The following is a 27627-nucleotide window of genomic DNA, read 5'->3' as shown; positions in this document are numbered from 1 at the left end:
AACATGTAATTTGATGCAAACGATCTCTCCTGCTATTGTATTGGATGTGTTAGCACATAGGTTTTCACAGCGAATATTAAGATTCATAATTGATTTTTAGGTTAGGCCACGTATTGATCTAACCAAATGTGTGACGTTAAGACCTTTGGATTTTTATTATGACTTCTTGGATATTGTCCTGATGACGTTTAATGTAGTTTTAAATTTAACTTGATATCTAATTGCTAAACGTTCAATTGAAAATCGTTCTTCAAATACCGTTCAGCTGAATTTTTTTCATTATCCCATTAAATACATCTACACACATGGATTTGTTTGGCTGTCGGGTGGTTGAGGGTCTTAACGAAACATTTGGCCAAATCATTGTGGCCTCGCCCAAAAATCAATTGCGAATGTATTTGGATGTTGTTTCATTTCTACATTCAATAAAACACTTCAATGTAGTGATATTAATTGTATATTCTTGCCATAATTTAAACTGAACAAAACATTAATTAATTTCCAAACACCGTTCGTAGGATATACATGCATGCACTTCATACAAAATATCTATCTTATTTATAAACTGGCTCCTGCCATAGGAATATAGAATTTCTTCCAATATTTTAAGACCATAATTGGAGATGAGTGCTAAACTTTGTTTGGCCATGGACACACGCACACACACAAACCGAATAATTAACGCTACACACTGAATATGTAAATTCGCACATTTTACATATGCACGGGTAAGTTACTGTAGGTAATGCGAATGGTACCTATGCCTGCTGAAACGAAAATCTCTGCCCAAATGTAATTTAATACTCATGTACTTAAGAAACTTGGCCAATTGGTGTGAACATATGAAACTTGTGAGAGGACAATAATTGAGATAATTTATAAAAACATATTTTTCATAATTCCAATACCATATATAATTCATGTTTTAAGAGATGTTTTGAGAATAAGCTCTACCTGAGAAATGTATTTAATATCTCTGATTGACAAGGCAGCAGGATTGCTTTATCAGTCACTGCCAGTGTGAACGCGGTTTAAATATATTACGCATATTCAAGACGTGTAATATGTGCAACAGACACGCACAAAAAAGCCAACTCAATGAAACAACCTTCTGTTCTTACCACTGTTACAATAACAGTCAGAAGATACATTTCAAAATCCATAGATTTCTCAACCACCGCCGTTTATAATTGTACGATGTATATTTAGTCCTTGTCATCGTTGTTCCATCTCCCAAATTTTTTCTCTTTATGTGTGTGTGTGTGCAAACGTTGAATCCGCGCGCCACCCAATTAAAACGGTGCAGTCGATGCAAATGTTCCGTTCAAAATCTCCCACATCACAAATTGACGTTGCAGCACCAGCGGGTGGTGGTGGTGGGGGGGGTGCGTGGAGAGGGGGGGGGGGGTGCCTGGTCGCCTTGGGGGCCCTTTGGGGAAAACGGCCCCCGGGGCTCGGCGGAGCGAGGCCACTGCGCGCTCCTCCCATTGGCCGCACGCACAGAATGCAAGGGGCAGGGAGGGAATGGGAGGGGATGGGAGGGCGGATTTCACATCTGCTCGACGGTGTCACCGCCGCGATTATATTTTTTTGTTGTTCTGTGATCGGGCTGCTGGCGGTGGCAGTAGCAGCAGCAGCAGCGGCGGCGTTCAGCCAGCGGACGGTGCCTCCACCCACCACCCCCTCTCTAACCCATCCACCACCAAACCGAACGGGCCATTTAAAATCTTCGACGGCGATCGCTGAAAAACAATTGCACGGCCAGAGATGCGCCTGTCGCAGCGCAAGCGCGCCCTTCTCTCCATCGTGCGGCGGCGATATTGAAGTGCGAATATTGCCAAACAAGCCGTTCATTTCAATGCACTGACAGACGGACGGACGGAGAGATTGAATTGCGCAACTGGGGGTGCGAAGGATTTAACGCGGAACGGCATTTTTGTTGTTCTTGTTGTTGTATCGCTCTCTCAGTCTCTCGTGGAGGCTCCGGGGTGATGAAGCAAGCCCCCTTCATTGAGAGGATGATTTCCCACCGAGGAAACGAGTAACCGAGTTCCCTGTATGCCCAAGGGCGGTCGCGGAGTCTTCAGACGCCACGGGCCGGTCGGTGTCTCGTTGGGTTGGAGAGCGATTTGCTGCTGCCTCGACACTCCAAGGTCAACGGCAGCGATGTTCTGCACCTCGGATCGCATCGACACAGCCAGAGATCTTCTCCGTCGCTCCAACATCTACAGGGGCAAAGGCACGCGTGTTTAAGAGACACCCGAGCGAACAAGAGGTCAGTCATTTGGGTGGCTTTGCTCATCGCAACCCACCCTTGGCGCTGCATTGACGGCAACGACCACTGCTGCTGGAGGATACCGATTTTGTGGTGGTGACATTGACGCCGTGGGAAATCGGAGGGGCGAAGAGAGAGAGCGAGAGAAGAAGAAGAGACTGAGAGGTCGGCACACAAGTGCGTGGCTTTCGGGCACTGGGCAGGCAGCGGTGAGCCACTAAAACAAGGTGAGGCAAAAGCCCCTTTTCGTTGTTATTGTGTTGACAGATTTGTACGTTTCCACTCGAGCTGTGATGGAAAATAAACACGTTGCAGCGTCACAGGGGTTTGTTTTCGCGATTGACGCAGCCGCTAATTGCTAAGTGTGGTATTATTTGTTTGGCAGCATTCATTCATTCATGCCAGCGTTATCAGTCAGAATCACTGAGGCTGTTGAGCAGCAGTTATGCTGGTTAGTGTGGATGTAATAAAGGATGTTGGGTCGTTGTATAGAGAATGTTCTATTTGGGGGGGTGCTGATAACACAGATTTGTGTGAACATGTTTACAATTTTTAAGATTTCTAATCGTTGCCAGACATACGTGATAAAGCCTTAAATGTTACATTAAAATTGTAATGAAATTCATATTATTGGGTATTTCGGTAAAGCCACGTAGATAGATCAAATAATAAAAATAATAAAAAATATCACGACGTTTCGATCGCAACACAAGCAATCATCATCAGGTGAGAAATATCTCGGGAGTGCTGCTGAGAATATATATTGAATGAAATTGTATTTTGCAAATATTCCTCATTGGGTCACCCAACTGACATTACTTTACATATTTGGATAGTGGCGGGAGGGGGGGGGCTAACTTCAGCATGAAAGAAATAATTAAGGATAATGTGGAACTCCTGAGGTTCTTCTGACTGTAAATTATCTTGTAATTCCAGAGCCTGGGAGAGAAGTACAGTAGTAATGGTTTGAAAACATGAGAGAGACATACAATCTGGTGCACAGCGGGTTTCATATTAGGTGAAGTTTAATCCAGCCTAAAAACCACTCGACTAGAATTCTATGCAAGATCGTGACAGTGCCGAAACAATGCGCTACACACAGTACTTACAATATTGCGTGCCCTTGCACACATACACAAATGTTGTACACATTTTGGGCGCTAAAAAATGTTTTGAGAATAATGAGCAAGAATCAAATACTTATATATAAATATATAAATCAGAGGCTGCGGGTGCATTTGAAAATTCACGTTCGAATATACTTTCACCACCTCACAATTGCATACTCTGTATACTACATGGCAACGTACGGTGCGAAAGAAGTTCAACACACATACGTACGGTATACGTATACCATTAACCCAGGAAAGCCTTACTTAATCTCAATACTTTTTGAGCTTCATCAGCATTTAGCTTCACATGGGATGACACAGGAGAAACATGAGAAAACTCAGCACGCATCCAAGAAGCCAACCCTCAACACTGCCATCTCCTGGCCACCTCACGTCTACAACACCTGGCAAGCCCCTGGTGGTCATCCATCCTCGTACTAACCAGACTTAAGTTTGTCTGGCCTGCAAATATGAATGACATTGGGTGCATTAAGGATGATTAGGTCGTAGATATGCACAGACTGTATAAATTACGAGTAACCAGCAGTAGGCTTTTACATCACATTCCACCATGGGAGGCAAACTATTTGGTTCACTGATGATGGGCAACATATATTTTTCAATGTTTAGTATGACATTTAAAAGCAATTTAAAACTCATGCTGAGCCGGAGCTATGAGTGAAACCAGTCAACCTCCGGGCTGTAATTTTTGGACATCCAAATTGTCGTTGGTCAGCATATACTCGACTAGAGTTGTGCCAATTTTAAACTTTGTAGAGTGACCGGATCATCATAATTTACATTGGTCACTCACTCGGTACCAATTGTCTGTATGCCCAGTAATTATGATGTGCATGTAGCGATTATATACATAATTACAAAAGCGAATGTGCCATCCCAATTATGGATACGCACTATTTTGAGGCTAAAATACATTGAGATGTCCACACTTTTCCCCACAAACAAGCCTCATGTAAACATCACCTCTACTGGGACTCGAATCTGATACCAGCCCAATCACATCAAGGAATCATCACATCCCTGTGTTTATAAATAAAATGTGACCCTGCAATGTGTTTTTAGTTCGTAAATTAGTTACAAAATAAATGTGTGCTCAACAAAGCCAATGTAGATTGATGTACGTGTTTCACAATGGGCTCTCTCACCTCGTTTTAAATAATGGGCTCCATTCATTATTTTATTTGCAATTTCCTAAGCAGTCTTCAAACAGCGTGCATCAGCAGAATGCAGACATGAGATTGATTAGAAGTGAGCCAAAGGCAGGAGGAGCGCTGATAAGAATATGGCACACGCATTTTTTAAAGCACGCTGCGTTATTTCTAAATATGTGGTTAAGGCAGCGCGTACATTCTGCATGTTTGAAGGACATCCTTGCCAATCAAAACGATTGTTATTTAACAGTCCTTATCGAGGTTACTTATGTGGTGCTGCTGCTGCTTCGCGCTGTCAATCAAGGATACCTTAAATTTCGATTTAAAGCTTTCGTGACTGCAGGGATTCATCTTCTTTGTTCTTTCGGTAAAGTCACGTAGAATGGAAATAATAAAATAATAAAAATAAAACATAATAAAATCATTCTCACGACGTTTCGGCCACAACGCAAGCAGCCGTCCTCAGGTGAAGACCAGGTCTGTCGGGGAGACAGCGTCTGAATGAAACAACACCATGCTGTTGGTCTTCACCTGAGGACGGCTGCTTGCGTTGTGGCCGAAACGTCGTGAGAATTATTGTATTGTTTTATTTTTATTATTTTATTACTTCCCTTCTACGTGACTTTACCGAAAGAACCAAGAACAAGGATACCTTGTTTGTGTTATCGAATGACCACACGTACAGATGCTCTACCAAGAAGCATGCAGCCAGCGTGTGAACCAGAACATTGTTTTCAATACCTTTTAGACACAGCAGTTCAATTACACCGACACAGTGGGTTTACAATGGAGGCCCTAGTTTAAATGTTGTCAATTTTTCTACGAAGCGTATTAACTCGCACCAACGACAATGGCACAGCGCGAATTAGCCTCACGTTGCACGGGGGTAGTTATAGGACTTTGTAAAATACAATCACAAGAACAGCACGGTATGACCTCGTACCAGTAACATGCCTGCTGAAAAACAGTGATGGATACTGGCATCATAAAGCCTAAAGGCATCGATGATACGTTTTCGTAGAAATCTATTCAAGCAGCACTTAAAAGTGGAAAAGTATACGTAAATCAATTATAAAATGATTAACAGCCCAAATAATGAAGGCCTTCTCATGCCGTGTCGGTCATGTGGATTGTTTGACCATAACTCACGAGGATGGTCAGTGCAGCTAATGCATACATTTCCCAATTTAGTCATCATTAGACTGAAAACTCATTTCTTTAGAGCTGATGTTTGTGTTTAGTTTGTTGCTGTTCCCTGGCACCCCCAATTAGCACGCTTGACTACATACGGTGCGAAAGATGTTCAACGTGCATCCATCACAACTTACATACAACAATGATTTCATTGTAACAGATGTGTGGATTCAAGGTTATTTGCTGGTTGACATCAGATCCGGAAATGTCTAACGATGAATATCCAGCTTCGACCGCACTGTGCTTTCTGGTGCAGTGGTATTCTGTAAACGCGCAGGGCAATGCAGTTTTAATTATTTCCTAGAATAGGCCTGAGGTTTTTTTACCCCACACTAGTTCGCATCTGCAATTAAAATTCAGCTTTTTTAAAGTAAAACGAACAAAGAAAACCAATTCAAATTGTTCTATTTTTGTTATTTTTAACGATCTACATTCTAGCGCAAAGGGAATCTGAAAAAAAAACAGATTTAGGCCAAATATGTTTAAATACATTTTCTGTGCAATTTGTGTACACATTTTCTGCATACTGCCCCTACCGACCGTGGCTTTAAAGGAGCTAAGGGCTGAATATTATCTTACGATGGTAACCAAATCCAGTATCTCTCCATCAATAATTGCTGGGCCTTGTGCTTCCATCGATTGAGGAGTCTCTTTCCAAACAACTCCTTGGAGTGGAAGGAGATGCCTGCAACAAGATTCATATGCCCCTGATGGGAAGCCCAATCATATCCATCTCTTCCCCATCACCTTTGATCTTTATCACCAACGTGGAACTAATACTTATCTTGGTTCCCTCACCTCAAACAGAATATTCATTCTCCCTGCGCTCAGTGCAGGCTGTATGTTGGTGTTATTTAATTGCACGTGATTGAGGACATTTGCCTATTTGTGTAATTTTTCAGGTTGTTTCTATCAGCTTTTGGTCGAATAATGGCCAAATTGCCACTGCTTTCAACCATTTGTTGTCCAGAAATACATAAATGAAGCCCAATGCGCTTAAGCAATAATAATAATTTGCACGGGGATTGTTTGACCATATTCCACCACGCTCGTCAGTGCGGGTCGGTGAATATCAGCGTGGGTTTGGGCAAACATCGAATTCCGGTGCCCAGACACCCAAAGTGCCGCAGATCCACCCCATGGCTTTAATTCATAGATGTTATTCAAGCAAAAGGGGTAGAAGCAAAGATACATCGGTCCTTGCATAACGAAGAAAAAAAACCCTACATTTGTTTATCCTTCTTGAACCTGGATGTCAGACGTGAATGGTTAGAGACAACCTCTCTCCCTCCATGGACAACACAGGCTTACGCCTGTCTAGAGATCAGCATTTCTCTACGTGGACATAAAGTAGTCAAACACCTGTTCCATGATACCTACTGATGCCAACACGTTTCTTTTTTACGTACCCTAAGCTGGGAAGCTCGCGGGATTCAGTGTCCGTGTAATTACTGAGTAAGTGCCACTGAAATACTGGCTCTGGGCTCCGGAGAAAACAGAAAAAGGAAGAGTTGTCCCACCATCTCGAGCTCATCAATGGCGAGTTCCCACAAGCAGAGACTTCACAGCTGCTGCTTGTCAGCAGAGTTGGTAGGCAACATTGCAGCCTGCATTTTGTTTTTGTGCCATAATCTGTGTTGGACACAGCAGGTCCACCACCATTGGTGAGACAAGAATCTGCAGAGAGCAGTGTTTCACTGCCAGCTGCTTTAAAATTCCTCTCTGGATACCGAATTCAAAGGAATGACGAATCAGTGTATGGACTTTAGATACGGTAAACAGAACAATACTGAATAAATTAAATCACTGTAACCCCTGCAGTTCTTCGACAAATGCTGTGTGAAGATACATGAGAGGTTAGTAAGAGACAGGCCAGATGCATATGGTCGACTTATCGATTGAGAAGCACGTTCATTTTCAATATGATATCTTGGTGATAATGAAAATACAGTAAGAGACTGCGGAACAAAACAATATTGGTGCTAAATTTAAAAAAGCATGAATGAGAAACTAAAACACTACTAAGAGACCAGTCGCGGCTGGTGAAGCCAGGGGATATCGTACAGTATGACTTTACGATCATTACGATAATTTACGATAATTTCGCCTTTTTAATACGATGGACAATACAAACTAGACATATAGTACAAACTGGGCAACGCAAACAAGTTAGGACAGAACATGCGAGAGATTACAAACATGATGGAGAGATGCGGACAAAAAGTACAGACGACAGCATTTAGACAGCACAAGACGGCGAGTGCAGATAACACAGTACCAACGAGACAGCAAAAACAAGACGAGCAGAGAAGGCAAACGTGACAGAACAAATGCCCCGGTGCTCACAAGACAGACAATACTAACAAGACAGTAACATCTAGTAAAGAGCCTCGACTTTTCTTGCACCTAGATAGGAGATGCATTGAGGGGTAGGGTGGGTTGTGGAGGTCATGGGGTGGAGAGGGAGGAGTCTATTTGCATCGGGCAATCTCGATTCAAATGGTTTAGAATGGCAGCTAGTTATTGACCAGGGGTGTAATTCGTGACAGCCCTATTGCCTCCCAATTTTTCCATGGCTGGCACTCAAGAGGGGGTCGGGTTTTGAATTGGCCATGGAGATGCCGAAAATGCCTTCTCCCCGAGGCAGTTCGAGGTGCCACCCCCGTATATAGATGGTGTCGATTTGAATAAACTTATGTGACAATCTATTCGATCAGAATTGTTTTTAAATTCCAAAAAGAGGACAATTTTTTGTAATTAGCCGAATTTCTTTGAAAAATTACTTGACATTTTTGACAGTTTTTTATATAGTATTGTTAATAACAAAATATATTACACGTTTTTGTTTTTTTTCACATTTAAACAAAATATTGTATTTGTGTTGTTATAATTATAAAAATACACGTTTTTGTTTTCTTTTAAATAACATATACTGTATTTTGTAAATCAGATTTTTTTTTTGGTGGGGTGCACCCCCATGTCGTTGACAGATCAGCCACCATCATCATTACTCATGGTCAATCCACTGCTCAGCAGACACCATCTCTCACAATCCTGTAATGTAGTAATCCACCTCGTATCTGCACACCAATGGATTCCATTGTTCCATAGAAATCCATTTGCAATGTGCGATAATTTAAGATTATAATAAAAACATAAAAAAACCTGTTTCTTAAATTAACATTACAATCAAACATCAGTAGACACATGCATTAACTTTGCACTTTTCAAAATGCCACTTGTGACATTAACACACCATGCATGCACAAAGCAAGTTGAGCAAAGTGTCAGACAGTGACGGGATCATTAATAAACCAGCAGCCAATGCCCGTTCTGTTTTAATGACCATGGCAAGGGTGTATGCACGTCTCACCACTGTGACATGCAGCGCACTCGTGACATTTTTATTTGCAAAATGTGCAGCCTCTGAACACACAATTACGAGAGAGAAAAAACACGAATCTTTAAATCACACCATGTGAAGATGAGAAAATAAAACAAGGCGATAGTTCCCCAATCACACATACCATCATGTGGGTGAAGACATAATTCCCTCTCTTGACATGTGCCACAATGCATCTCACACTACTGGACATCTGTGGAGACGAGCTTCATAGCTCATCGGATTTCTCCAGGATAAATAAAGATTCTGATCTGATAAGCTGATCTCATTGCTCCACTTCCCACTGATTGTCCTCATCGGAATGTTTCCCTCGTTTGGCTGCGTTTCTGTTACAAGCCTCATCCATTGTCCTGCCCGAGACCATTTGCTTTTCCATCGTGTGTCTTTGTTCTCTGATCCCCGTTTCTCTTTCTGTCTCTCAGTGTAATTCCCAGTATGCATCTTTCCATACTCTAAAGCTTTCGTACCATGTTTGTCAAAGTCTAAGTTTCCAATCCATATACCATGGCAGGTAATATGCGATTACCGAATTCTGTCCTTTCTAGGCACATTGATATGTTGTAAATCAATATGAAATAAGATTTTCCAAAAACAACTCAGTCCGAGTTTCATCATTTTGATGCTGGACTGCCTTCAATAATTGCCTGAGATATACATACTGTGTTGTGTGTTCCTCCTACAATATTGTTTTGTTGAAGAAAGCTTGTTGTACGTGACTTTTGATTTGCACGTATTTATCTTGAGACCCAATTTTCAGCCTTGTTAAGTTCTTAAGTTATTAATTTGCTAATGTTCAAACCATTGGTTTGATGGTTAATTATTCACCATGCTGGTGAAAAAGTATATCCTTGCATGACTCAACTTCTTATTTGTATTTTGTGAATGTATGTAATATCATTGTTGGTTCTCCATCTTTAGAAATGGATTTGAGCATTTCTACATCATTTGTGAGTGCTTGGATGATTGCATTGGTTCCACTGAATACAATTCTTTTTCATAGTCTACAAAAGCCGCGTATAATGATACTTGATATCAATTCGTCTATTCTAGAATCTGATTTATTGTACGTGTGTGGTCAATGGAAGAGACCTGCCTCTAAACCATCTATTTCTCGTAGTTGGTTGGCTTCTAAATGAAGCATTACTCTCATTCTCCATTATCCTTGTGAATGCATTTACTTGTGTCGAGAAGCTCATGGGTTTGTAATTATCCTAATCAAATGACTTTTCTTTGTCTTCCTTAAATATCTAAAATGTACACTCATGGCAAGTGACCCCAGGTGTAGGCTTGATGGGATTGTGACAGAATCCCACGCTCGACTGCTCTTGATGACTGTTTGGCCAGATCCATCACACACACAGGATGCATTTTCCACCACAAAAAAGACAGTGCGTTTTGTTCTACCTCATTGTCACACATTATGGCTGTTTTGTTCAGAGGATTTGATGCACAAATGACTTGAGATGCACGGAGGGAGATGTTTAACCAGGGAACATTTACAGAACGCTGTCATTGTGTTTGGAGCATTCCCATACCCTGCACTAAAATATCAATTTAACGAATCAAAACACATTATGGCTAATTAGAGGGCATGAGTGTCAACACACAGAATTGTAACAATTTGAGTATCTTGTTTTTCAAAGCCTAATCTTTATGTTTTTTTAGGAAGGTAAATTAGCAGAACACAATACTGAACAATTTTTGACATTCTGTTGATTATATTGAATATAACAAACATCTTCTGAAATTCCTTTATCATTCAATTTTGCTATAAAAGTGGCTCTTTTATTTGGAATATTCCTACAATATTTATACCTATATATTCCTCTCAAACATGATAGCATTTTGCATTTTCTAATCCATGAAAAATAAGACTATTTATGCATAAACTATGATCACATTTACAGACATTACCTCTGTACCTTTTCCCATCTAAAATGTTCAAATAGGAAGGTTACGAATTGACCCTACAACTCACGCGACCTCTACCTTCCTCCAATATTTAATGTTGCATGGATTAATTAGGAACAGAATTGTGGATGGGCAGTGTATGGTGTCAGAAAGTTTAAGAACATTGCTGCAATTTACGAGAGTATAAGTGTAAAAAACCCCATCCATAATGTATGATTATTATTTCATGCCACCCTGTCCAGTGCATGCATACGTGTGCACTTGAGTGTGTGCGTGTGTGCATATGAGTGTTTATCGACTTAGCGGAGAGAGGGCCCTTTTAAATAATTCAGCTGAGTAGAATGTGTGTTAACAGTAGTGGTGCTCTGGATGGCACAGATGCACGCACAATATGGCAGCCAATTGTGTGTATCCAAGAGCCCTCTAAAGCTTGGTGTTCACCAATACACCCTGCCATCTTCATGGACAATCTTTCATTTGCTTTCTCCAAAAGTCCAGCCTCTTATCATCATCAGGCCCACCATTGCTGGAATGATCGTCTTTATAATAAGCAGCAGCAACATCAGCAACAGCAGTAGTAGCCATTGATTAACTGCTTTTGTGTTTAGTTTGTTGTCCTTCCCCCGCACCTCCGATTAGCATGAGTGGCTACGTACAGTTCGAAAGAAGTTCATACATCCATACATGACCTCCAAAAACAATCCATTTATATATGAACTGATCTCATCACTTCATCTCTGCAGTGGTTGTCCTTTGGCTGCCATTCCAGTCTATCTATTGCCTTCAATCCTTTTAGCGATGTGTTGAGGACCAGCCAATCTACAGTGCTTTTCTTAATATTGTTTGATTTCTGTCTGTTTCCTGTTCGATGTGCTCCTTTTTCAGTGTGAGTCGAAGTAATGCATCTGTCCATACTCCTTTGTGCACTTTTCAGCTTTTGTTCAGTATTCTTTGTCAGTGTTTATGTTTCTAATTGATACGTTACAGGTGACAGTTGCAAACTTTCTACTTACAGCACATTGCTGCTGTTATCAACGAAATTCAGCTTTCAAAAAACGCTTTATTCCTTCCATTGTTCGCGTTTTAATGCAATCGCTTTAATATCAATCCACATTTGATTAAAAAAACATTAGAAAGGAATCATCATGGCATTATTTATATCTCTATTGGCCTGCATGCAAAGTGTGCTTGCTTTTCAACATTTCATTTGGTGAATAACCAAATCAATTCGCCTATTCGGCCATGTAAAAACTTGCTTTCATTCGCTTGTCGGGTGATGGAGGGTTACTGCTAAATAGATTAGCATTATAAATTCATGATTTAAACCCAAAATAAACTAATTATGAATCATACATACACATCATTTGTAAAAAAAAAAAGGATTGTAACCCTCAGTTCTAGGGAGGCTAAGTAATTTAAGTTAAACTTTGCAGAATAAATTGGGGCACGAGAAGCTGCATTTATCAGAAAATCTAATGGTAAGTACATTGTAAGACATGGCTATTTATACGAGGGCCTCTATATCAACAGTATCTGTTCGCAAATTGGTTTAGGCAAATTGGAGTGCCTGGTAGGAGTTGGCTGCCTTTTTTAATCGCTGCCACTGTCCATGATGACGAAGCACAGCGGCCTACTCTTAGGAGCAGTACGTCTGTTGCTTTCGGAAGGTATTCGGTGGGACAGCAATGAGCCACTAGTGTCCTTTGTCCACCGCTGCGTTGTTATAGAACAAACAAAATGCTCTCCTGAAAACCGGCATACATCACTACACAAACCGATAATAGCTCGTAAGATAATTGTCCCTCTTCAAACCTGTGTGTGCTAATCTCCTGATGATGCAAAACCGCCCCATTGCTAAATCCTGTGCCCCTTCTTCAATTTCACGCTAAAGGACCACCAGACCACAGGCCGCCCGCAAAACGCGTGTATGCGGTCGTACGTGAGCTCAGTGAACTGCCCCACTCCAGCACTACTGTTTCATTGATTTATTGATTTGATCGAATTATGTATTTATTTGCCCATTTACAAAGTGTGACCGAGCACAGGAAATGCTGAAGCACTCTGGGCCTCTTGTTTTTTTTTTACTAAAATCCAGCCTATATTCTGACTCAGCTCGAAGGTCAAAATGAAAGCCACTTTTGTATTTATACACATAATATCTCAGCTTGAGGTCGTGCCTTCCAAAGGTCTTGCTTTCCTCTGACATATGAGCCTGCTGTCTTCTGTGGAAATGCTTCTTTTATTTTCAATCCTCTGAAACTTGTTTTTACCTCGGGTCATCTACTGAATGCACTTTACTTTCTAAACCGGGCCATTGATAAAACTTCCTAATGCATCCATTAATACAATTGGTAGAATGCACATTCACACATTGCAATTTGTGCACAAAATGCCAAATGTGCCTATGTATGCAGAATTCAACAGTGATCCTTAAACAATTTAACTGAGGAATATGGTGAGGCTCAATCTCTCCATAGAAAAAACCCCACTCCATTTCTCGCTAAATGGTGCAGCTTTATGAGTCCCTACTCATCTGAATGAGGAAGCGCTGAGATAACTTTGGTTTGAAATCGTGATTTTATAACTGAGAGTCGTGCGGCTCTGTTGACCGAGCAATGATTATTGAAATATTTATGTTTTTTGTCCACAGTTTTACTCCAATTGTATTATCAGTGTCATCTCAAGACACAATGTGCCTATTCTAAACTCCTGCACAACAGTGCATCATCATCCCACATTGGAGAATTACCCACAGAAGGGGTTAGAACATAACTACTTCTGAGAGCTATTAAAGTGACCTTTTTATGTACACACACTCGAGTGTGCAGTCCCACGCACCCTGCTACATAGAAACAAAAAACTGTTAACTCCATGGGAAACTGTGTTTAATTCTCAGAGTTAGAATTGTAGCCAAATTAGGTAAGCAACCAAACTTCGTGTAATTTTTGTCCGAATATTATCGACGAGGCTACAATCATCGACTCTTTAATCTTGAAACCCAAGATTAATCGCAGGCAGTGGCTGTCTGGAATTTCACCCAGTATCTCACAGTGGATCAAGCTTCGTGTTGTGCCCAGCACAACTCTCCTCCATATGTGTTAAATTATTCCCTGGAATAATCAACAACTAAAGAAAAATCCAGCAACCGTAAAAACATTTTTTTTTGCATAATCAAAATATAGATCTGTGCAATGTTGTTGTCTTCAATCAATGCCATGGTGATATGGTCGCATTATAAAACATTTTTTCCTGCCCTTAATGCTTCATAGAACCTGATAATTTATTGCCCAAGCAGGTGCATTCAATTAAGATCAGTCTTATTTGGGTTAAGGTCAGAAGGCAATCCCTGTGCAGTGCATCTACATACAATCTCCATAAATATGGGTGCCCGCATACATTAATTAGCATGCAAATGAACAATTTAGCTTGTTATTTTGCATACTATCATGCATATGCGCATGCATATGCGCCTTCTCAAGAATATGCTATTCTAAAACTAGTATGACAAATATTAATATCATACTCATCGACCTATGTCCTGATAAACAAAACAAACAATTAAGTATCTCCCGTGGCAAACCAATACGCAACGTAAATATTAATAGCTACGAGGATACAATGACAATTCACAGAGTCCATTAGTTAACCAGCTAACCAAATTAGATTTATATATATACACAGTATGTTCATATGCACATACATATGCATACACGTGTAAGTGATGTGCATACACATAGCGCATGAATGTTCACATTTATACCATAATCTTAATTCATTTCGTAAATGCCCGTACAATTGTCACATTTATACACACTGCAGTTTAACCGTCCTTTACGGCACGAGCTTGTCATTGGAGCAGAACATTTGGGGATAAACCTCGGCAGCAGCGGACAGCTCGAGTGAAACGGCAGCCGTGCTCAATGCTCTTTCATTATCGCATCGCCGTGGCTCTTGGCGGTGCCGACCAGAGCCACAGATAAGTGCCCATCTGGAGCCGCGTTGGGCTCCGTGCGCTATTTTCCTGTTCCTTCCCATGGGATTCTCACTTCATTATTATACCGTACAGTGCGGCTACACGGTCCCGTGGGACCGGCACAGACCTGGTTGCCAGCGAATAGGAGCATCTTGCATAACCAAGGCCCCCCCCCCCCGCCCCAGTATTGCAGATGCAAATAAGACAGAAACTCACCTTCGAGCAGTAACGAATTAAACAGATTCTCCTGTTAGGCAGACGGGCGGGCGGGTGGGGGAGGTGGGAATATGTCAACGTGCGTTTTATAGATACTGTCAGTAGTGTGATTGGTTCGACTGATGGCTGATGCTCCGAATGGTGACAAAAAGATGAACAATGAGGCGGCATGTGGGGCGGCACTGTGCGGGTGGCCTCCATAAGGCCCTGCATGAAACTGGGTGTCAGCTTGTGGCTCAGAAAAGGCTAAAATGCTCTGTTCAAATTTTTTTTTCTAACTGGTAGTCATTTTTATTGCACATATCAGGAAGGAGATGTGGTGAAAGTGTCACCTCCGTATATTATTTTTGCAACACGTTGTTGGGTTCCTTTCAAAGGTATTGCTGTATTTTTTGTTTACCGAGGCAAGATGTGATCTAATATAGACTAAGGAACTATCCATGAATAAATGCTTGAACATGTATATCTACAAGTCAAAATGCAATAAAATAAGGAACCATAGTTAATTCCAAATGGCCAAGTCTGAGGGCAATGAGCAGGATTGGTGGAACATGCAGAGATTAAATGCGACATCTACTTGTAAATATGCCTATAGGAGGCATTCTAACAAGATTGATGCCCTGCCTGCATTGACTTTAAGTGTTCAACCCTCATAATGAATAGGCCAAACATCACAAGCAGGACCCATGTAAAAATAGTTTTGGAGACCCAGTAACATTTTATTGGGTAAATTGGAATGTGTTTAACATCGTGCGCAATCTTACTTCCTGTCGTTGTTCTGTCCAGGTTAGGGATGCCTCTGGCCTGACGTGGTATGATTTACTGCCCGACAGCCATAATGGCCATGCAGCAGGATGAGGCCCTGAGCCGGGTGGTGGTGCTGCTGCCCCCTGAGCCGGCAGTAGGGACAGAGCTGCCCGAACTATGCGCCATCAGAGAATCGGCGATCGGTGGTGATGCGGAGAGCACTGAGCCGCCAATGTCGACGGAGGAACCCTGCATGGAGAAACCGCGGAGACATTCGAACGACGAGGAGTCGGAGCAGAGCGACCACCTCGATGAGTTTTGCTTTGACTTCCAGCCGATGCGGAAGAGGCACACGCGGTCCAAGAAGGGCCGTTATTTCCAGCAGAGCCGCTTCTCATCCACCGAGCTTCGGCCCCTCCGGAGGGAGCTGATCCGGAGTGATGCAGTCGAGGACTCCGAGCACAGCAAACGCTTCCAGGAGTTTTGCACGAAAATCGCACGCAGGAGGAGCTATGAGGGCAGTGGCGGAGGTGGCGACTCCAAGGACAGCCAGGAGGACGAGCTCCTCTCAGACCTCAGGACGTACGGTGGGTCCAGGATGCGAAGGAGCATGACCGGGGGTGCGGAGCAGGGCCTCATATCTGACCTAGAGCGCTGGAAGGTGGCCGGCAGCAGTGGGGACACAGACCAGCGAAAGTGGCGCTTGGAGTCGCGGTCAGACTCGTGCTCATCGGGCAAAGAGCGGGTGCGCAGCAGCGCCAGCGGCGAGTCGGACCACAGCCTGCTGCTGCATGACACGCGCAAGGAGCGCCACCGCAGCAGCGCCAGCGGAGAATCCTCGGAGCACGAGATCTTCCACGAGTGCCACTCGGACGTCTTTCGCTCGCGCAGCAGCATCATAAAGTACCTGGAGGAGATCGACGACTGCTCGGACCGCCACTCGGAAGCCTCCAACCCCAAGGAGGAGCCCGACCTCGGAGACCCGTGCAAGGAAGTGAGTGACCTTCACCACCACCTCCATCAGCACCACCATCACCACCGCCGGTCGCCCCAGCCCATCCTGCCTTGCTCGACCCTGGACACGCAAACCGAGGAGGCAGCTGCGGTGCCCACGACAGACAATGCTCTGCTGCCGGCCATCGTGGAGGATGACTGCATGCAGATGACGCACAAGCTGCTGCACCCGTATGAGGACGTGCGGGAAGGCGAGGACGACGATGACGACGACGATGACTACTACAAGGCGGTGGGGACGGCCGGTGGCTGCAGCGGTGGAGGAGGGGGAGAGGCCACGGCATCGGGCGACGCCGGGGACGAGGACGACGATGACGACGACGAAGATGACAACGATGGGAAGGACGTACTTCCGGGGCCGGTGAGGCAGGAGCCACGCCGAGCCGGAGTCGGCGGAACCGCCGGCGGCGCCGCTGGTGCTGGAGTGCGGATACGCATGCTGCAGAACCGCTCAACGGGCGGTGGGATCCTGGACGGACTCTTCGGGTGTCTGCGACCCGTGTGGCACATCTTTGGGCGGAACTACACGGCCGAGCCCAAGGTGCAGCAGCAAGGTAAAGGTGAGTTAACTCATCCCTCCCATTTGTCCCACAGTGTGGTGGGTTTGTGTCCCACACTGCGGTCCCAACAGTGAAGTGGGTTTGGGCTTTATGGGTCTCAATTCCGTCTGGTTGACCCTGCCTAAACCTGGCTCTATTTGCTCCGACATCACGTGCGTTTTAGTCATGTGTCTCTTCAGCAAACGGGCCTCCTGACTGGCAGCTTGGTGAGCGATATAAATGGCAGGGAAACTCACCTCGGGAATGAGCTAGAAGGATTTGCTAGTGTTTGGTGTTGATAGGTGAATGCTGATAAACACTGCCTAGTTTAACACATAGGCTTTCGCGACCAATGTTATTCATAATCAACGTTTTTGGGTTTAGATCGCGTTTATTTATAAATGTGTCGTAACCCTCCACCACCCGACACGGCCAATCAGTAAAAATGTGTCACGTTGACAAAGACAAATAGTTCACTGCTTTAGCCCACCGGTGTGTTGAAGCCACATGTGTGATTATGAACACTGCCTAGTTGGGTGCGTGCTCGCAGACTTATAACAGGGTAGCACGGGCCACTGGTGATGGCATGAGCAGGGCTTACATCGCAATACAATAAATGGCACACAACCTAGCTCAGGGGGCAACTCCTTTGCTGGCACAATGTTGACTTAGACAGGGTCTTTATGAGAGGCAGCAGCGCAACTAGCGTGGGGGCAGGGGGTGCCCTGGCCCGCCCTGGTGGCCAAAGTTACGAGTTGGGGCCTGCCTTGACAATCACCACGAGCAATGGTGGAGCCAGGATTTTCAGGTAGAGGGGGCAACCCCTCCAGCAATGAAAAATGATAGGAGTTATTAGTAAGTAAGGACTTGTCTCTTGCTTTTTATTCGACGCGTGTGCGGCGATGGCGCAGACATCGATCGAGGGTCGAATTCGAACCGCGTTGTGTGATCGGCATCGCGCTCGCTGAAAGTGAATGCCTTCAGGGAAGTCGTATACTGTATATGCAACTACGCACAATTTTGTGAGTCACTTGTAAATGCTTTGCCGTTACTTATTGCCAATTATGGACTCAGACTACACAGTGGCAGTGGGGGTCGCAAAGGCAGATTTATTACTAATAAACCCCAATGATCCGATCGAAATTAGGGATTTCGATTGGATCATTGGGGGGGTGGCACGTGCCCCCCCACCAGTGACCATGAGATATGTTTTCAACAATGTAATGGAATAAAAACGGGGTTGATATTTATTTTAATGAAAATGCTTTAATTTACGATACAATTTTTGCTTAAATTTTTTATCAGAGCGGCAACGTTTTGGCTTCCGCAAATGCGCAAATCAAAAATTGGGGTCCCTCCTGACTGATTGGCGCACCCCCTGAGCTGATAATTGAGTTACTACGCCACTGTTGGGGGTATTTGTTTAGGTGCCTCCTCGTGCCCATCACACAATTGGATCGCAATGGCTTCATAAAATACAATGCTTTTATTTCGTGTATAAGTTTTGATTATGATATATTTCAGAATTAGACACTGATAAGTAGGATGATGACGTTCTCAAAGAAAGCAGCACAGCAAGTGGGTGTCAAACTTTCTCGGAGATCCATTTAAGCTTGAATGTGCCGCCAGCATTTGAGTGGGGTTTCTCTGGATTTTCTCATTTTTCGTTACATATTAAAACATGTTAAAACAATTATTTGACCAAATATCCCATGGAGAACCCTCCTGAAAAAGAATATTCAGAATTAATGAGACGTTCTTTCACAAATAACCATCACAACAGTCATCAACTTATAGAGAGACTGACCATTGCCATGGGAATGTGGAATTTACATAAGTTACTTAAGGTTGCCAACATATGTGCACTGTGCTATTGCTTGATTGAGCAGGGCAAAAATTCTGCTTTGATGTGACCTGATCATATCTAATCCATTAAAGTGGATGCAGTGCATGCATTGTACTCAGGGCTTAATTTCTCACGCTATAATTCCGGGAATACTGCTCGGCTGGCTTGGAGTAAGGATTATTGGCATGAGGCACTACCACGAGAGTACAAAGTATGCCTATCAATAATAAGATGACACACTGTCCTTCAGTGCATGTGGTAACGCAAGCACTATTCACACGTACGTCTTTGCACACCACCGCATGCACCAACAACACAGTATCATTGATGTGGCATGGAAAATTAATTCCCGGAACAGTCTTCTGTACTGAGTGTATCCATCGCGTACCACTTCAGGCTCGACAGGTGCATCGTGGGAAGTGCAGGTTGGTGAAGGCGGCAGGCATCGGGGTGGCAGTAGAGACGTACATTACAGCAATGGAATTTGCTGTACTGTCCTCTGTTGATCACAACGTAGCCCTGTGGCCTACAATAGCTGTTAAGCATGGTGATCGCTCATCGTAGCATAGGTTGCGTGCATCCTGGATGATTTGGACAAGGGAATATGCTAAAATATATTTGCTTGATATCATTCTGCCAGGTAGTCGAGTGAGTGACATCACAGCGCAGGTTTCTCATTTGCCTGTTGATCCCATTCAAGTTTAAAGTTCACTTTGTTTATCCAGGTGAGGAGAAGTCAATAGACCACGATGAGTCTTGTTTGCAAGAGTGACCTGGAGAATTAGTCCGTCAATAGGGGGGCAACGATTGTTATGTATAATCGCAATTGAGTAATGTGTGGGTAATTTGAAAATTTGGACCCTGAAGATAGCATACAATGGCCTACTCTTGCAAATTATGTCAGATTGCGTGTATTACCATTACAACCACACTCATAATGAGGGTGACCGCTGTATTAGAACTGTAAACCTCTACAAAAAGTGGCGAATGTACTACCGCTAAGCCACGTCACAGTTCAATGCGACACTCACCTGGTTTTATTGCTATGTCTACATGACCATTGGAAAACAGACTTTAGCTGTTGTCGACCGTTCTTGATTTGAGCCAACATGGCTCATTTCTTGTCCCAACACGCCTAGAACCATGTAAACTCCATAGTCTCGACCCCTCCCGCTCTCTGTCCCCTCTTCTCCGCACTCCACCCTTCCCTCCATGGTCAGAGGGCAGTGAATGTATGTTGTTTTTACAAAACAAAGTTTAACATGCACGTGGGTTGCATTATACTATTCCACGAAGTAGGCCAGTTAGCTGGCCTGGCCATGTGAACGTAGCACAAAGTGTGTAGTGGAGCCCCCGGAAGTCCAGTCCTGGAACTCAATAGGATCGGTTCAGCCAAAATGGGCTGCCATGGGGATGTGCGTTCTTTGACCCAGCCTGGTGCCAGCATGGAGTCAACATGGTTTCTACTAATCATGGAGATGAAGCATGAGAGGCGAAGATGTCGGGTAAGGCTAAGGGAAAGCGAACCTCGTTTTAATTTCAGAATGGGATGGCGGTCGCCACCCATCATCCCATTCTCCATGCCCCCGACCTTGCCCCAGTGGCACATGCGTCACCGCTGCCCTCGCCGGAGGCTACGTCAGTGTGTACATGCAGAGGCACTACGCGCTGGCGATTTGCTGCAGCACGGCGGAGCAGAGTTGCACAACACCTGCATCATCATCATCATCATCATCCTCCTCCTCCTCCCCGTAAAGCATTCATCCAACGGGCGAGGCACGTGGCCAGTCATGATTATGCTGCTGCCCACACAAATGAGACATTAATTTCCCGATCGCATCCATTCTCTTATTCACTCATTCAGTGGTCCGGGATTAGGGATTAGGCCACCGAGAATTCCGAAGGAGCAGTGGGAAGAGCACGCATGTTGGAAAACGGTGCTGTCTGTTCACGTGTTTTGTTCATTACCTACACTAGCCACGAATGTCTATTTGAGTCATATCGGAACGTTGTGTGCGAGCTGTCGGTCTCAGTTGAATCACGCGTAACAAATAAATGTAGGAGCAAAAACCGTCGCACAAACTCCAGTTATTTTCGCAGCGGATTTAGTCTAATCAAACAAAGACAGTCACTGAATCGCACACTTTCAGATTGCACTTCTGCGGCCATCTAGAACACTCTTTCGTCCGATATTAGGAAGCCACTGGAGCTATGCGCTTTCAAATCTGGATTGGAAATGCATTTCTTAAAAAAATATTTTTGTGATTAGTTGTCCTTCCCCCGAAGCTCCAATTCGCACGGTTGGCTACGTACGGTGACAAAGAAGTTCAACATAATTCCATAGAGTATCTCCACATACTAACCCATGTCTCACTCCATAGCCGTGATTGTATCATTTATTTTGCAGGGGCAGCAACATCTCTTGTTGTACTGTACTTCTCTGCTCCTGCACTTATGCTCCCCACTTTCACAACACCTGTATAGACCAGCGTGATGAAGTATGGTGAAATAACCCCCATGTCCTGCACCACATGGGGAGGGCACGCATCCAGCAGTGTATAAAATTCGCCACAAGTTTGTGAGCATATTACATTGTAAAAGTTAGCAAGACTCAGACTAAACGCTAAATTTTTAAATGCAGTAGTCATCCCAAAAAAAAATCACCAGAGCACTTATTCTATTAAAGTACTGCACATAATCAATACATGAAGCTGGATGCTCAGAAATGAAATGATCAAATTACAAAACAAATTTAAGTTACCGCAACTTCTAGTTAACGTCTCGCCAATATGTTTTGAAATATTGTATACAGTGCACATATACACATGCTTGCACTCAAGTATACACGTATTACACGTATTATAAAGATTTATTGTGCACAACGGCAGGACACCGCACTCTGCGTGATGGAGTGTGGTGGACAGCTTGCTGCTGTACCACGTGCTTCTCTGCTCCCGAAGTTGCGTGGTTTTGTATTCATGCCTGAGGCCAATGCATTTGTCCTATTAGATTTGGCACGGCCATCCCTACTGCTGCTGGGAACAATGCTATCAGCATGGATTTCAGCCAGATACATGCACTTACTGCTATTGGAATTCTTAAGCCAAAAAGTATATTTGCTGCTGGCAGGGAGTTCTGCTGACATACTTTGGTTTCATTTGTTGTTTCTCTAAAAGTTGTTAATCAAGTTTAAGACTTAGATGGCAAATTGTAACAGCCATCAAATTAATAACAGTAATATGTTTTGTCAGATTCTTAATCCAATTGTGTGGGTGAATGCCTCCACTTGCCGTGTTGGTTGTTGTAGATGTTTGACCAAACTTCACCGTACTGGTCAATGCGGGTTGGTGAAGAGGGCAGGTGCCCAGGACCGGTTCAGATATCGCTTAACTCTGACATAGAATTAAGCGACTCAGTCATCAGATGGTAATTATTTACCATCTGATGACAGCATCATCTAAAGTACGGTCAAATCTAGATAAAAAATGTATGTATTTATTATAAAAACATGACAGACGTTTTCTGTGTGAGTTCCATTTAATATTGTGCACATTGTAAACTTCTTATAAATACTAAATTCTAATGTGATGTTTGCATCCATACTTACCCGAAAAAAAATGCCCGAGTTGAAATTCAATGCAAAGTTTTTTTCCTCTTGTCCATTTGTTATACTGAAGTGGCAGCATCATCTAAAGTAGGTCAAAAATGTTCCGCCAATGGTCGTGCAACCTGCAACTCAGACCACAGGCACGTGCTACTCTTGTTTATTTATCTATTTATCCATGATGACAAAGGGGGGCATATGTGGGTGTGCTTCAGTAACGACAGTCGCGGTCAAGGATTCAAGCGCGTCAGAGAGCACGTTCACCGAGGAGATTGAGAGATGAAATCAGCTCGTGTGCAGGTGCTATATTGATTCATGCATCGTAGGATCATAAGAGATAACAGCGGATAGGGGAGGCATTTATCTAACAGTGGATTGACCGTAGCTGACGATGATGATGTTATTTTTGGTGGTATAGAAGTTGAATAGATATCAAATTAATGGGAAGATAAAGGTGTCCGGGCATCGATAGGGCTGGCACCACCATCTCTTCATCTGCCACGTCAGCTTTAATAGGCGCTTGCAAACATAACTTACCCCGATGGTCTGTAGAGCTAATCAGGGGACCATCGTGTTTATTTGTGAGAGGTTAACGGGTGGTAGGCTGTGGGTGGCGTGGACACCTGGAGAGTGTCTCAGCAGAGGAGAAACCTCAAAAGAGTAATCACACTGGGCACCTTTACCGGAGAGACCCCCTCCCAGAAGCCTCTCAAAGGTTGCCCGGAATTGTTATGGCATTTCACGCATATATGTGACAATGGGCTCATTTTTAAATCCTTTGTATTAAGTTCGCTTGCTTGCTTGCTTGCGTGCTTGCGTGCTTGCGTGCTTGCTTGCTTGCTTAGGACCGTGCAAATCTTTCGGTCGTTTTTTAACCCACTTCCCGTGATCCAATCGAGCTGACATTTTGCACACAGACTCGTTGTGCGAGACAATTAATGTTCGTGAAAATTTATTTCCAAAATTTTACACTGTTTAGGGAAAACAAATTAAATATTTAATTACCAATTGCTTAATACTGGCAGACAATCATCTGACCCATAGGTGGCAGCCATCTCAAGCCAGAGGACGAGAGGACTCTAGCCGCCACGCATATAAAGGATTGATAGTGAAAAACTTTGTTTTTACGGGTTATACTTATTTTACCCTGAAGAAGACCCGCACGGCTACATCGAACCAAACTAACACATCTAACAGTCACGAAAAACAATCGTCATAAGATAAAATTGAGGTCAGAGAATCCCTGGCCAGGGAGTTGTGATGCCTGATAATGTTACATGTTATCATTATCATAATAATTACCATCACCGTCATGTTCATCATCAATCATAATCATGATTCATTGGCCGAGAACACATTATTATATAGAGGACAGCAACGCTTGTGAAGTTGTTGGTGCCGGCTGACTGCGTGGCTGTCTTCATGTCTATTCTTAGGTTTTTTCGGTAAAGTCGGTAAAGTCACGTGACTTTACCGAAAAAACCTAAGAATATGAATCCTTGCAGTCACGAAAGCTTCAAATCTAGAATGTCTTTATGTCTGTCTGCTCCCCGCGCCTCTGAGTCGTTCCCTCTCTATGAGATTGAGTGGATACTGTTCGCGTTACAAGTCCAAATGATTACAATCATCATTACAGTGCAACTATTTACTTCGCACTCATCTGTATTGAATCCTATTAAAAACACCACACGGCAAATACGGAAATCTCACCCATCTCAGACCATGGATCACAGTATGCCACTTGCCCAGTTCGATCACTCATAGGCAGAATTTATATTCACAGGTTACTCCTGAAGCCGCCCACATGATCATTTAAATGTTACTGATCAACTCCACACCCGAATAATGATGAAGATTCTCACACCTGTATCTAAAATCACAAATCTTGTTGTCTTTTAAAACATTAATTAATTAATTGATATATCTTGTGTTGCCTTGAGACAATTGAGGCAAAAATTTAATATTTTTTAAATACCGAATTGTAAAAGTGAGAACGTCCGGACAATTAGTACGGACTTGTGCAATTCTCAAGCTTCAATCAAGACACCGGAGCACAATAGTCTCATGCCGAAAACAATATAACAACATGCTCGTCGCAACCGGGTACCCGATACCCGTACCCTACCCGATACTCGGCTACCCGTACCCGGCCGGGTACGGGTACCCGTTTGCGACCCTGCCGGGTACGGGTACGGGTAGGCCGTGAGTCACTGGTGAGTAACCGTTTTTCACTCATTTCCCAACGTTTGTCTCTTCTCACAATTCAAGTTCCTAGAATCAACCCACCCGCGCCTGCAACATGGCTTCATCCCAGAGGTCGCAATCAGGTACCCGATACCCGTACCCGACCCGTACCCGGCCGGGTACGGGTAGGGTACGGGTACCCGGCCGGGTACGGGTAGGGTACGGGTACGGCCGGGTACAGGTACGGGTAAGGAATCAAAACCCGTTTGCGACCTCTGGTCATTGATGCCTTCACAGCTCATTTGCATGAAAGTGAGTTTGAAGTCCTGAGCACACGAATGTGAGGATACAAACTGCTTGGCCTCGCAGAGTCAAAGAACAATTTACACCAGTTCTGTTTGTACTCGCATATGCGCAAGGTGAGACGGAGAAAAAGTGTTGTCTGCTGTTAATTAAAATTTTTATTTTTTACCTACGTGACTTCATCGAAAAAACTTAAGAATATGAATCCTTGCAGTCACGAAAGCTTCAAATCTAGAATGCTGTTGTGAAGTCTACGAGAAGCTTGAGCTTCAGTACCACTCCCCATCCACGCAGCTCGGCTTCATCTCACCTACTCTGGCATCCAATCAACTAAAGTGGGGCATTGTTTTCACCTCTAAGAGAGACAAATGAACCACGGTCAAGTGTGAACATGTGGTGCGAGTTATTTTATCTCACACGTACAGATGAGCACCCACCCACACACACAATCAAAGATGGTCTTTTTCGATTTAAAGCTTTCGTGACTGTAGGGATTCATCTTCTTGGTTCTTTCGGTAAAGTCACGTAGAAGGGAAATAATAAAGTAATAAAAATAAAACATAATAAAATACAATTCTCACGACGTTTCGGCCACAATGCAAGCAGCCGTCCACCTGAGGAAAATAATAATAATACAACATAATAAAATACAATTCTCACGACGTTTCGGCCACAACGCAAGCAGCCGTCCTCAGGTGGACGGCTGCTTGCATTGTGGCCGAAACGTCGTGAGAATTGTATTTTATTATGTTTTATTTTGATTACTTTATTATTTACCTTCTACGTGACTTTACCGAAAGAACCAAGAAGAAGAAAAAATATGGTCTTCCTGTTATCAGCCCCGTTAGCTAGAATTGTAAAAAAGCACTGTGACAAAGCAGTACAGCATCAAGAATGATTCAGCCCTCTGCAATTAAACACACTGCAAAACCAATTCTGCGAGAACATTCACACGTGCAGACTATGGTAATTTGAAAAGCAATTCAAAATGCAATGCAATTCATACCGCACGTGTCTCAGCCGAGCTCCACCACTGATTTAAATGGTTAACCTGCTGGAACGATTACTGTTAGTGGCTACTTGCCTCAACAGCTATCGCTCGGATGATGGGACGAGGCCAACGGATGTCACTGGCTACCTTTGTGTTCCCAGTGCTGGTGCTGGCACGCAACTGCACCAGAGAGCTATTTTAGGCTGAGTAAACCTAGGGGAGTATGCAGGGCCGCAGTATCACATTTTTGCTTGGTATGTACTTACATGACCTTCAGTTTTTGTAAAAAATAAATAAATCCTCCGACGTATCAGTAAAATGCAGATAACTCATTTGTTGAAATGTATCTAATTTATAATTATCTACAGAGTTTTAGAGATGTGAATATAATTGTCAATTTTGCTGTTAACAGAATGTGCGATTTATGAAACAATGTTTCCTCCTGCTTTCTGAAATAAATGCGACCCTGTATCAAACACTTTCCAACAATATTACAAACCCAATAACCTGTGATTCCGTAAAATTACACAAACTATTTATACAGTATACGTAGATACAATTCCACCTCGTCTAACAAACCATGTCAGTGTGTTCCCCATATCAAATTAATATTAATATGATGTGCATTAATTATTAACACAAGTGCACTCACAGCACTATATGAGACAACATGCTGTTAATACTGAAAGATGGATTTATTCAAATGGTATGGTACGTTATTAAACTCATTACGTACTCCCTTTCAGGCAATATGGTTATTACAAAAGATGTTTTTAAATGACACTGATGCTGCGGCATTTTTCAAGTGGCTCAGCTTTCCAGGTTTCTAAGCACTGCATTTTGTGATAAATATTAAGTGTAGATAATTTTTTTTTAATCCCTTCTGACATTTTCAGGATTTTTTGTTGTTGATGTATAATGCATTTCTGGATTCAGAGTGTAAATATAACACTGCACTGCATTTATACCTAAATCAGACGCTGAACACTTTTACATTATATGCATATTCAACGTATACACACAAACACACGAGGAATGTGAAACCACAAACATGGGTGGTTTGACAATGGCCGGAGATGCTGTACTGGAAGGCTGTTTGGACAAAACACGGAGGTTAACAGAGACATGAGTCTGCGCCACCCG

At 43.2% G+C, this 27627-nt stretch overlaps 1 protein-coding gene across 1 annotated transcript in view; it reads left to right on the top strand.

Annotated features, from left to right (window-relative positions):
* Positions 1-27627, top strand: part of LOC133358320 (mitogen-activated protein kinase kinase kinase 12-like) — a 74886-nt gene that overhangs the window by 396 nt on the left and 46863 nt on the right. The window contains exons 2-3 of the mRNA XM_061576583.1: positions 1969-2502; positions 16043-17577. Of these exons, the coding sequence (XP_061432567.1) occupies positions 16071-17577 (1507 nt within the window). The 5' untranslated portion in view covers positions 1969-2502; positions 16043-16070. The remainder of the gene's footprint in view (positions 1-1968; positions 2503-16042; positions 17578-27627) is intronic.

The sequence above is a fragment of the Lethenteron reissneri genome, chromosome 7 (assembly GCF_015708825.2).
Source record: "Lethenteron reissneri isolate LAM-NWPU_2019-01 chromosome 7, ASM1570882v1, whole genome shotgun sequence".
NCBI classification, from domain to species: Eukaryota; Metazoa; Chordata; class Hyperoartia; order Petromyzontiformes; family Petromyzontidae; genus Lethenteron; species Lethenteron reissneri.
Note: the sequence above shows the minus strand (reverse complement) of the source record. Positions and strands in the feature narration are given on the sequence as shown.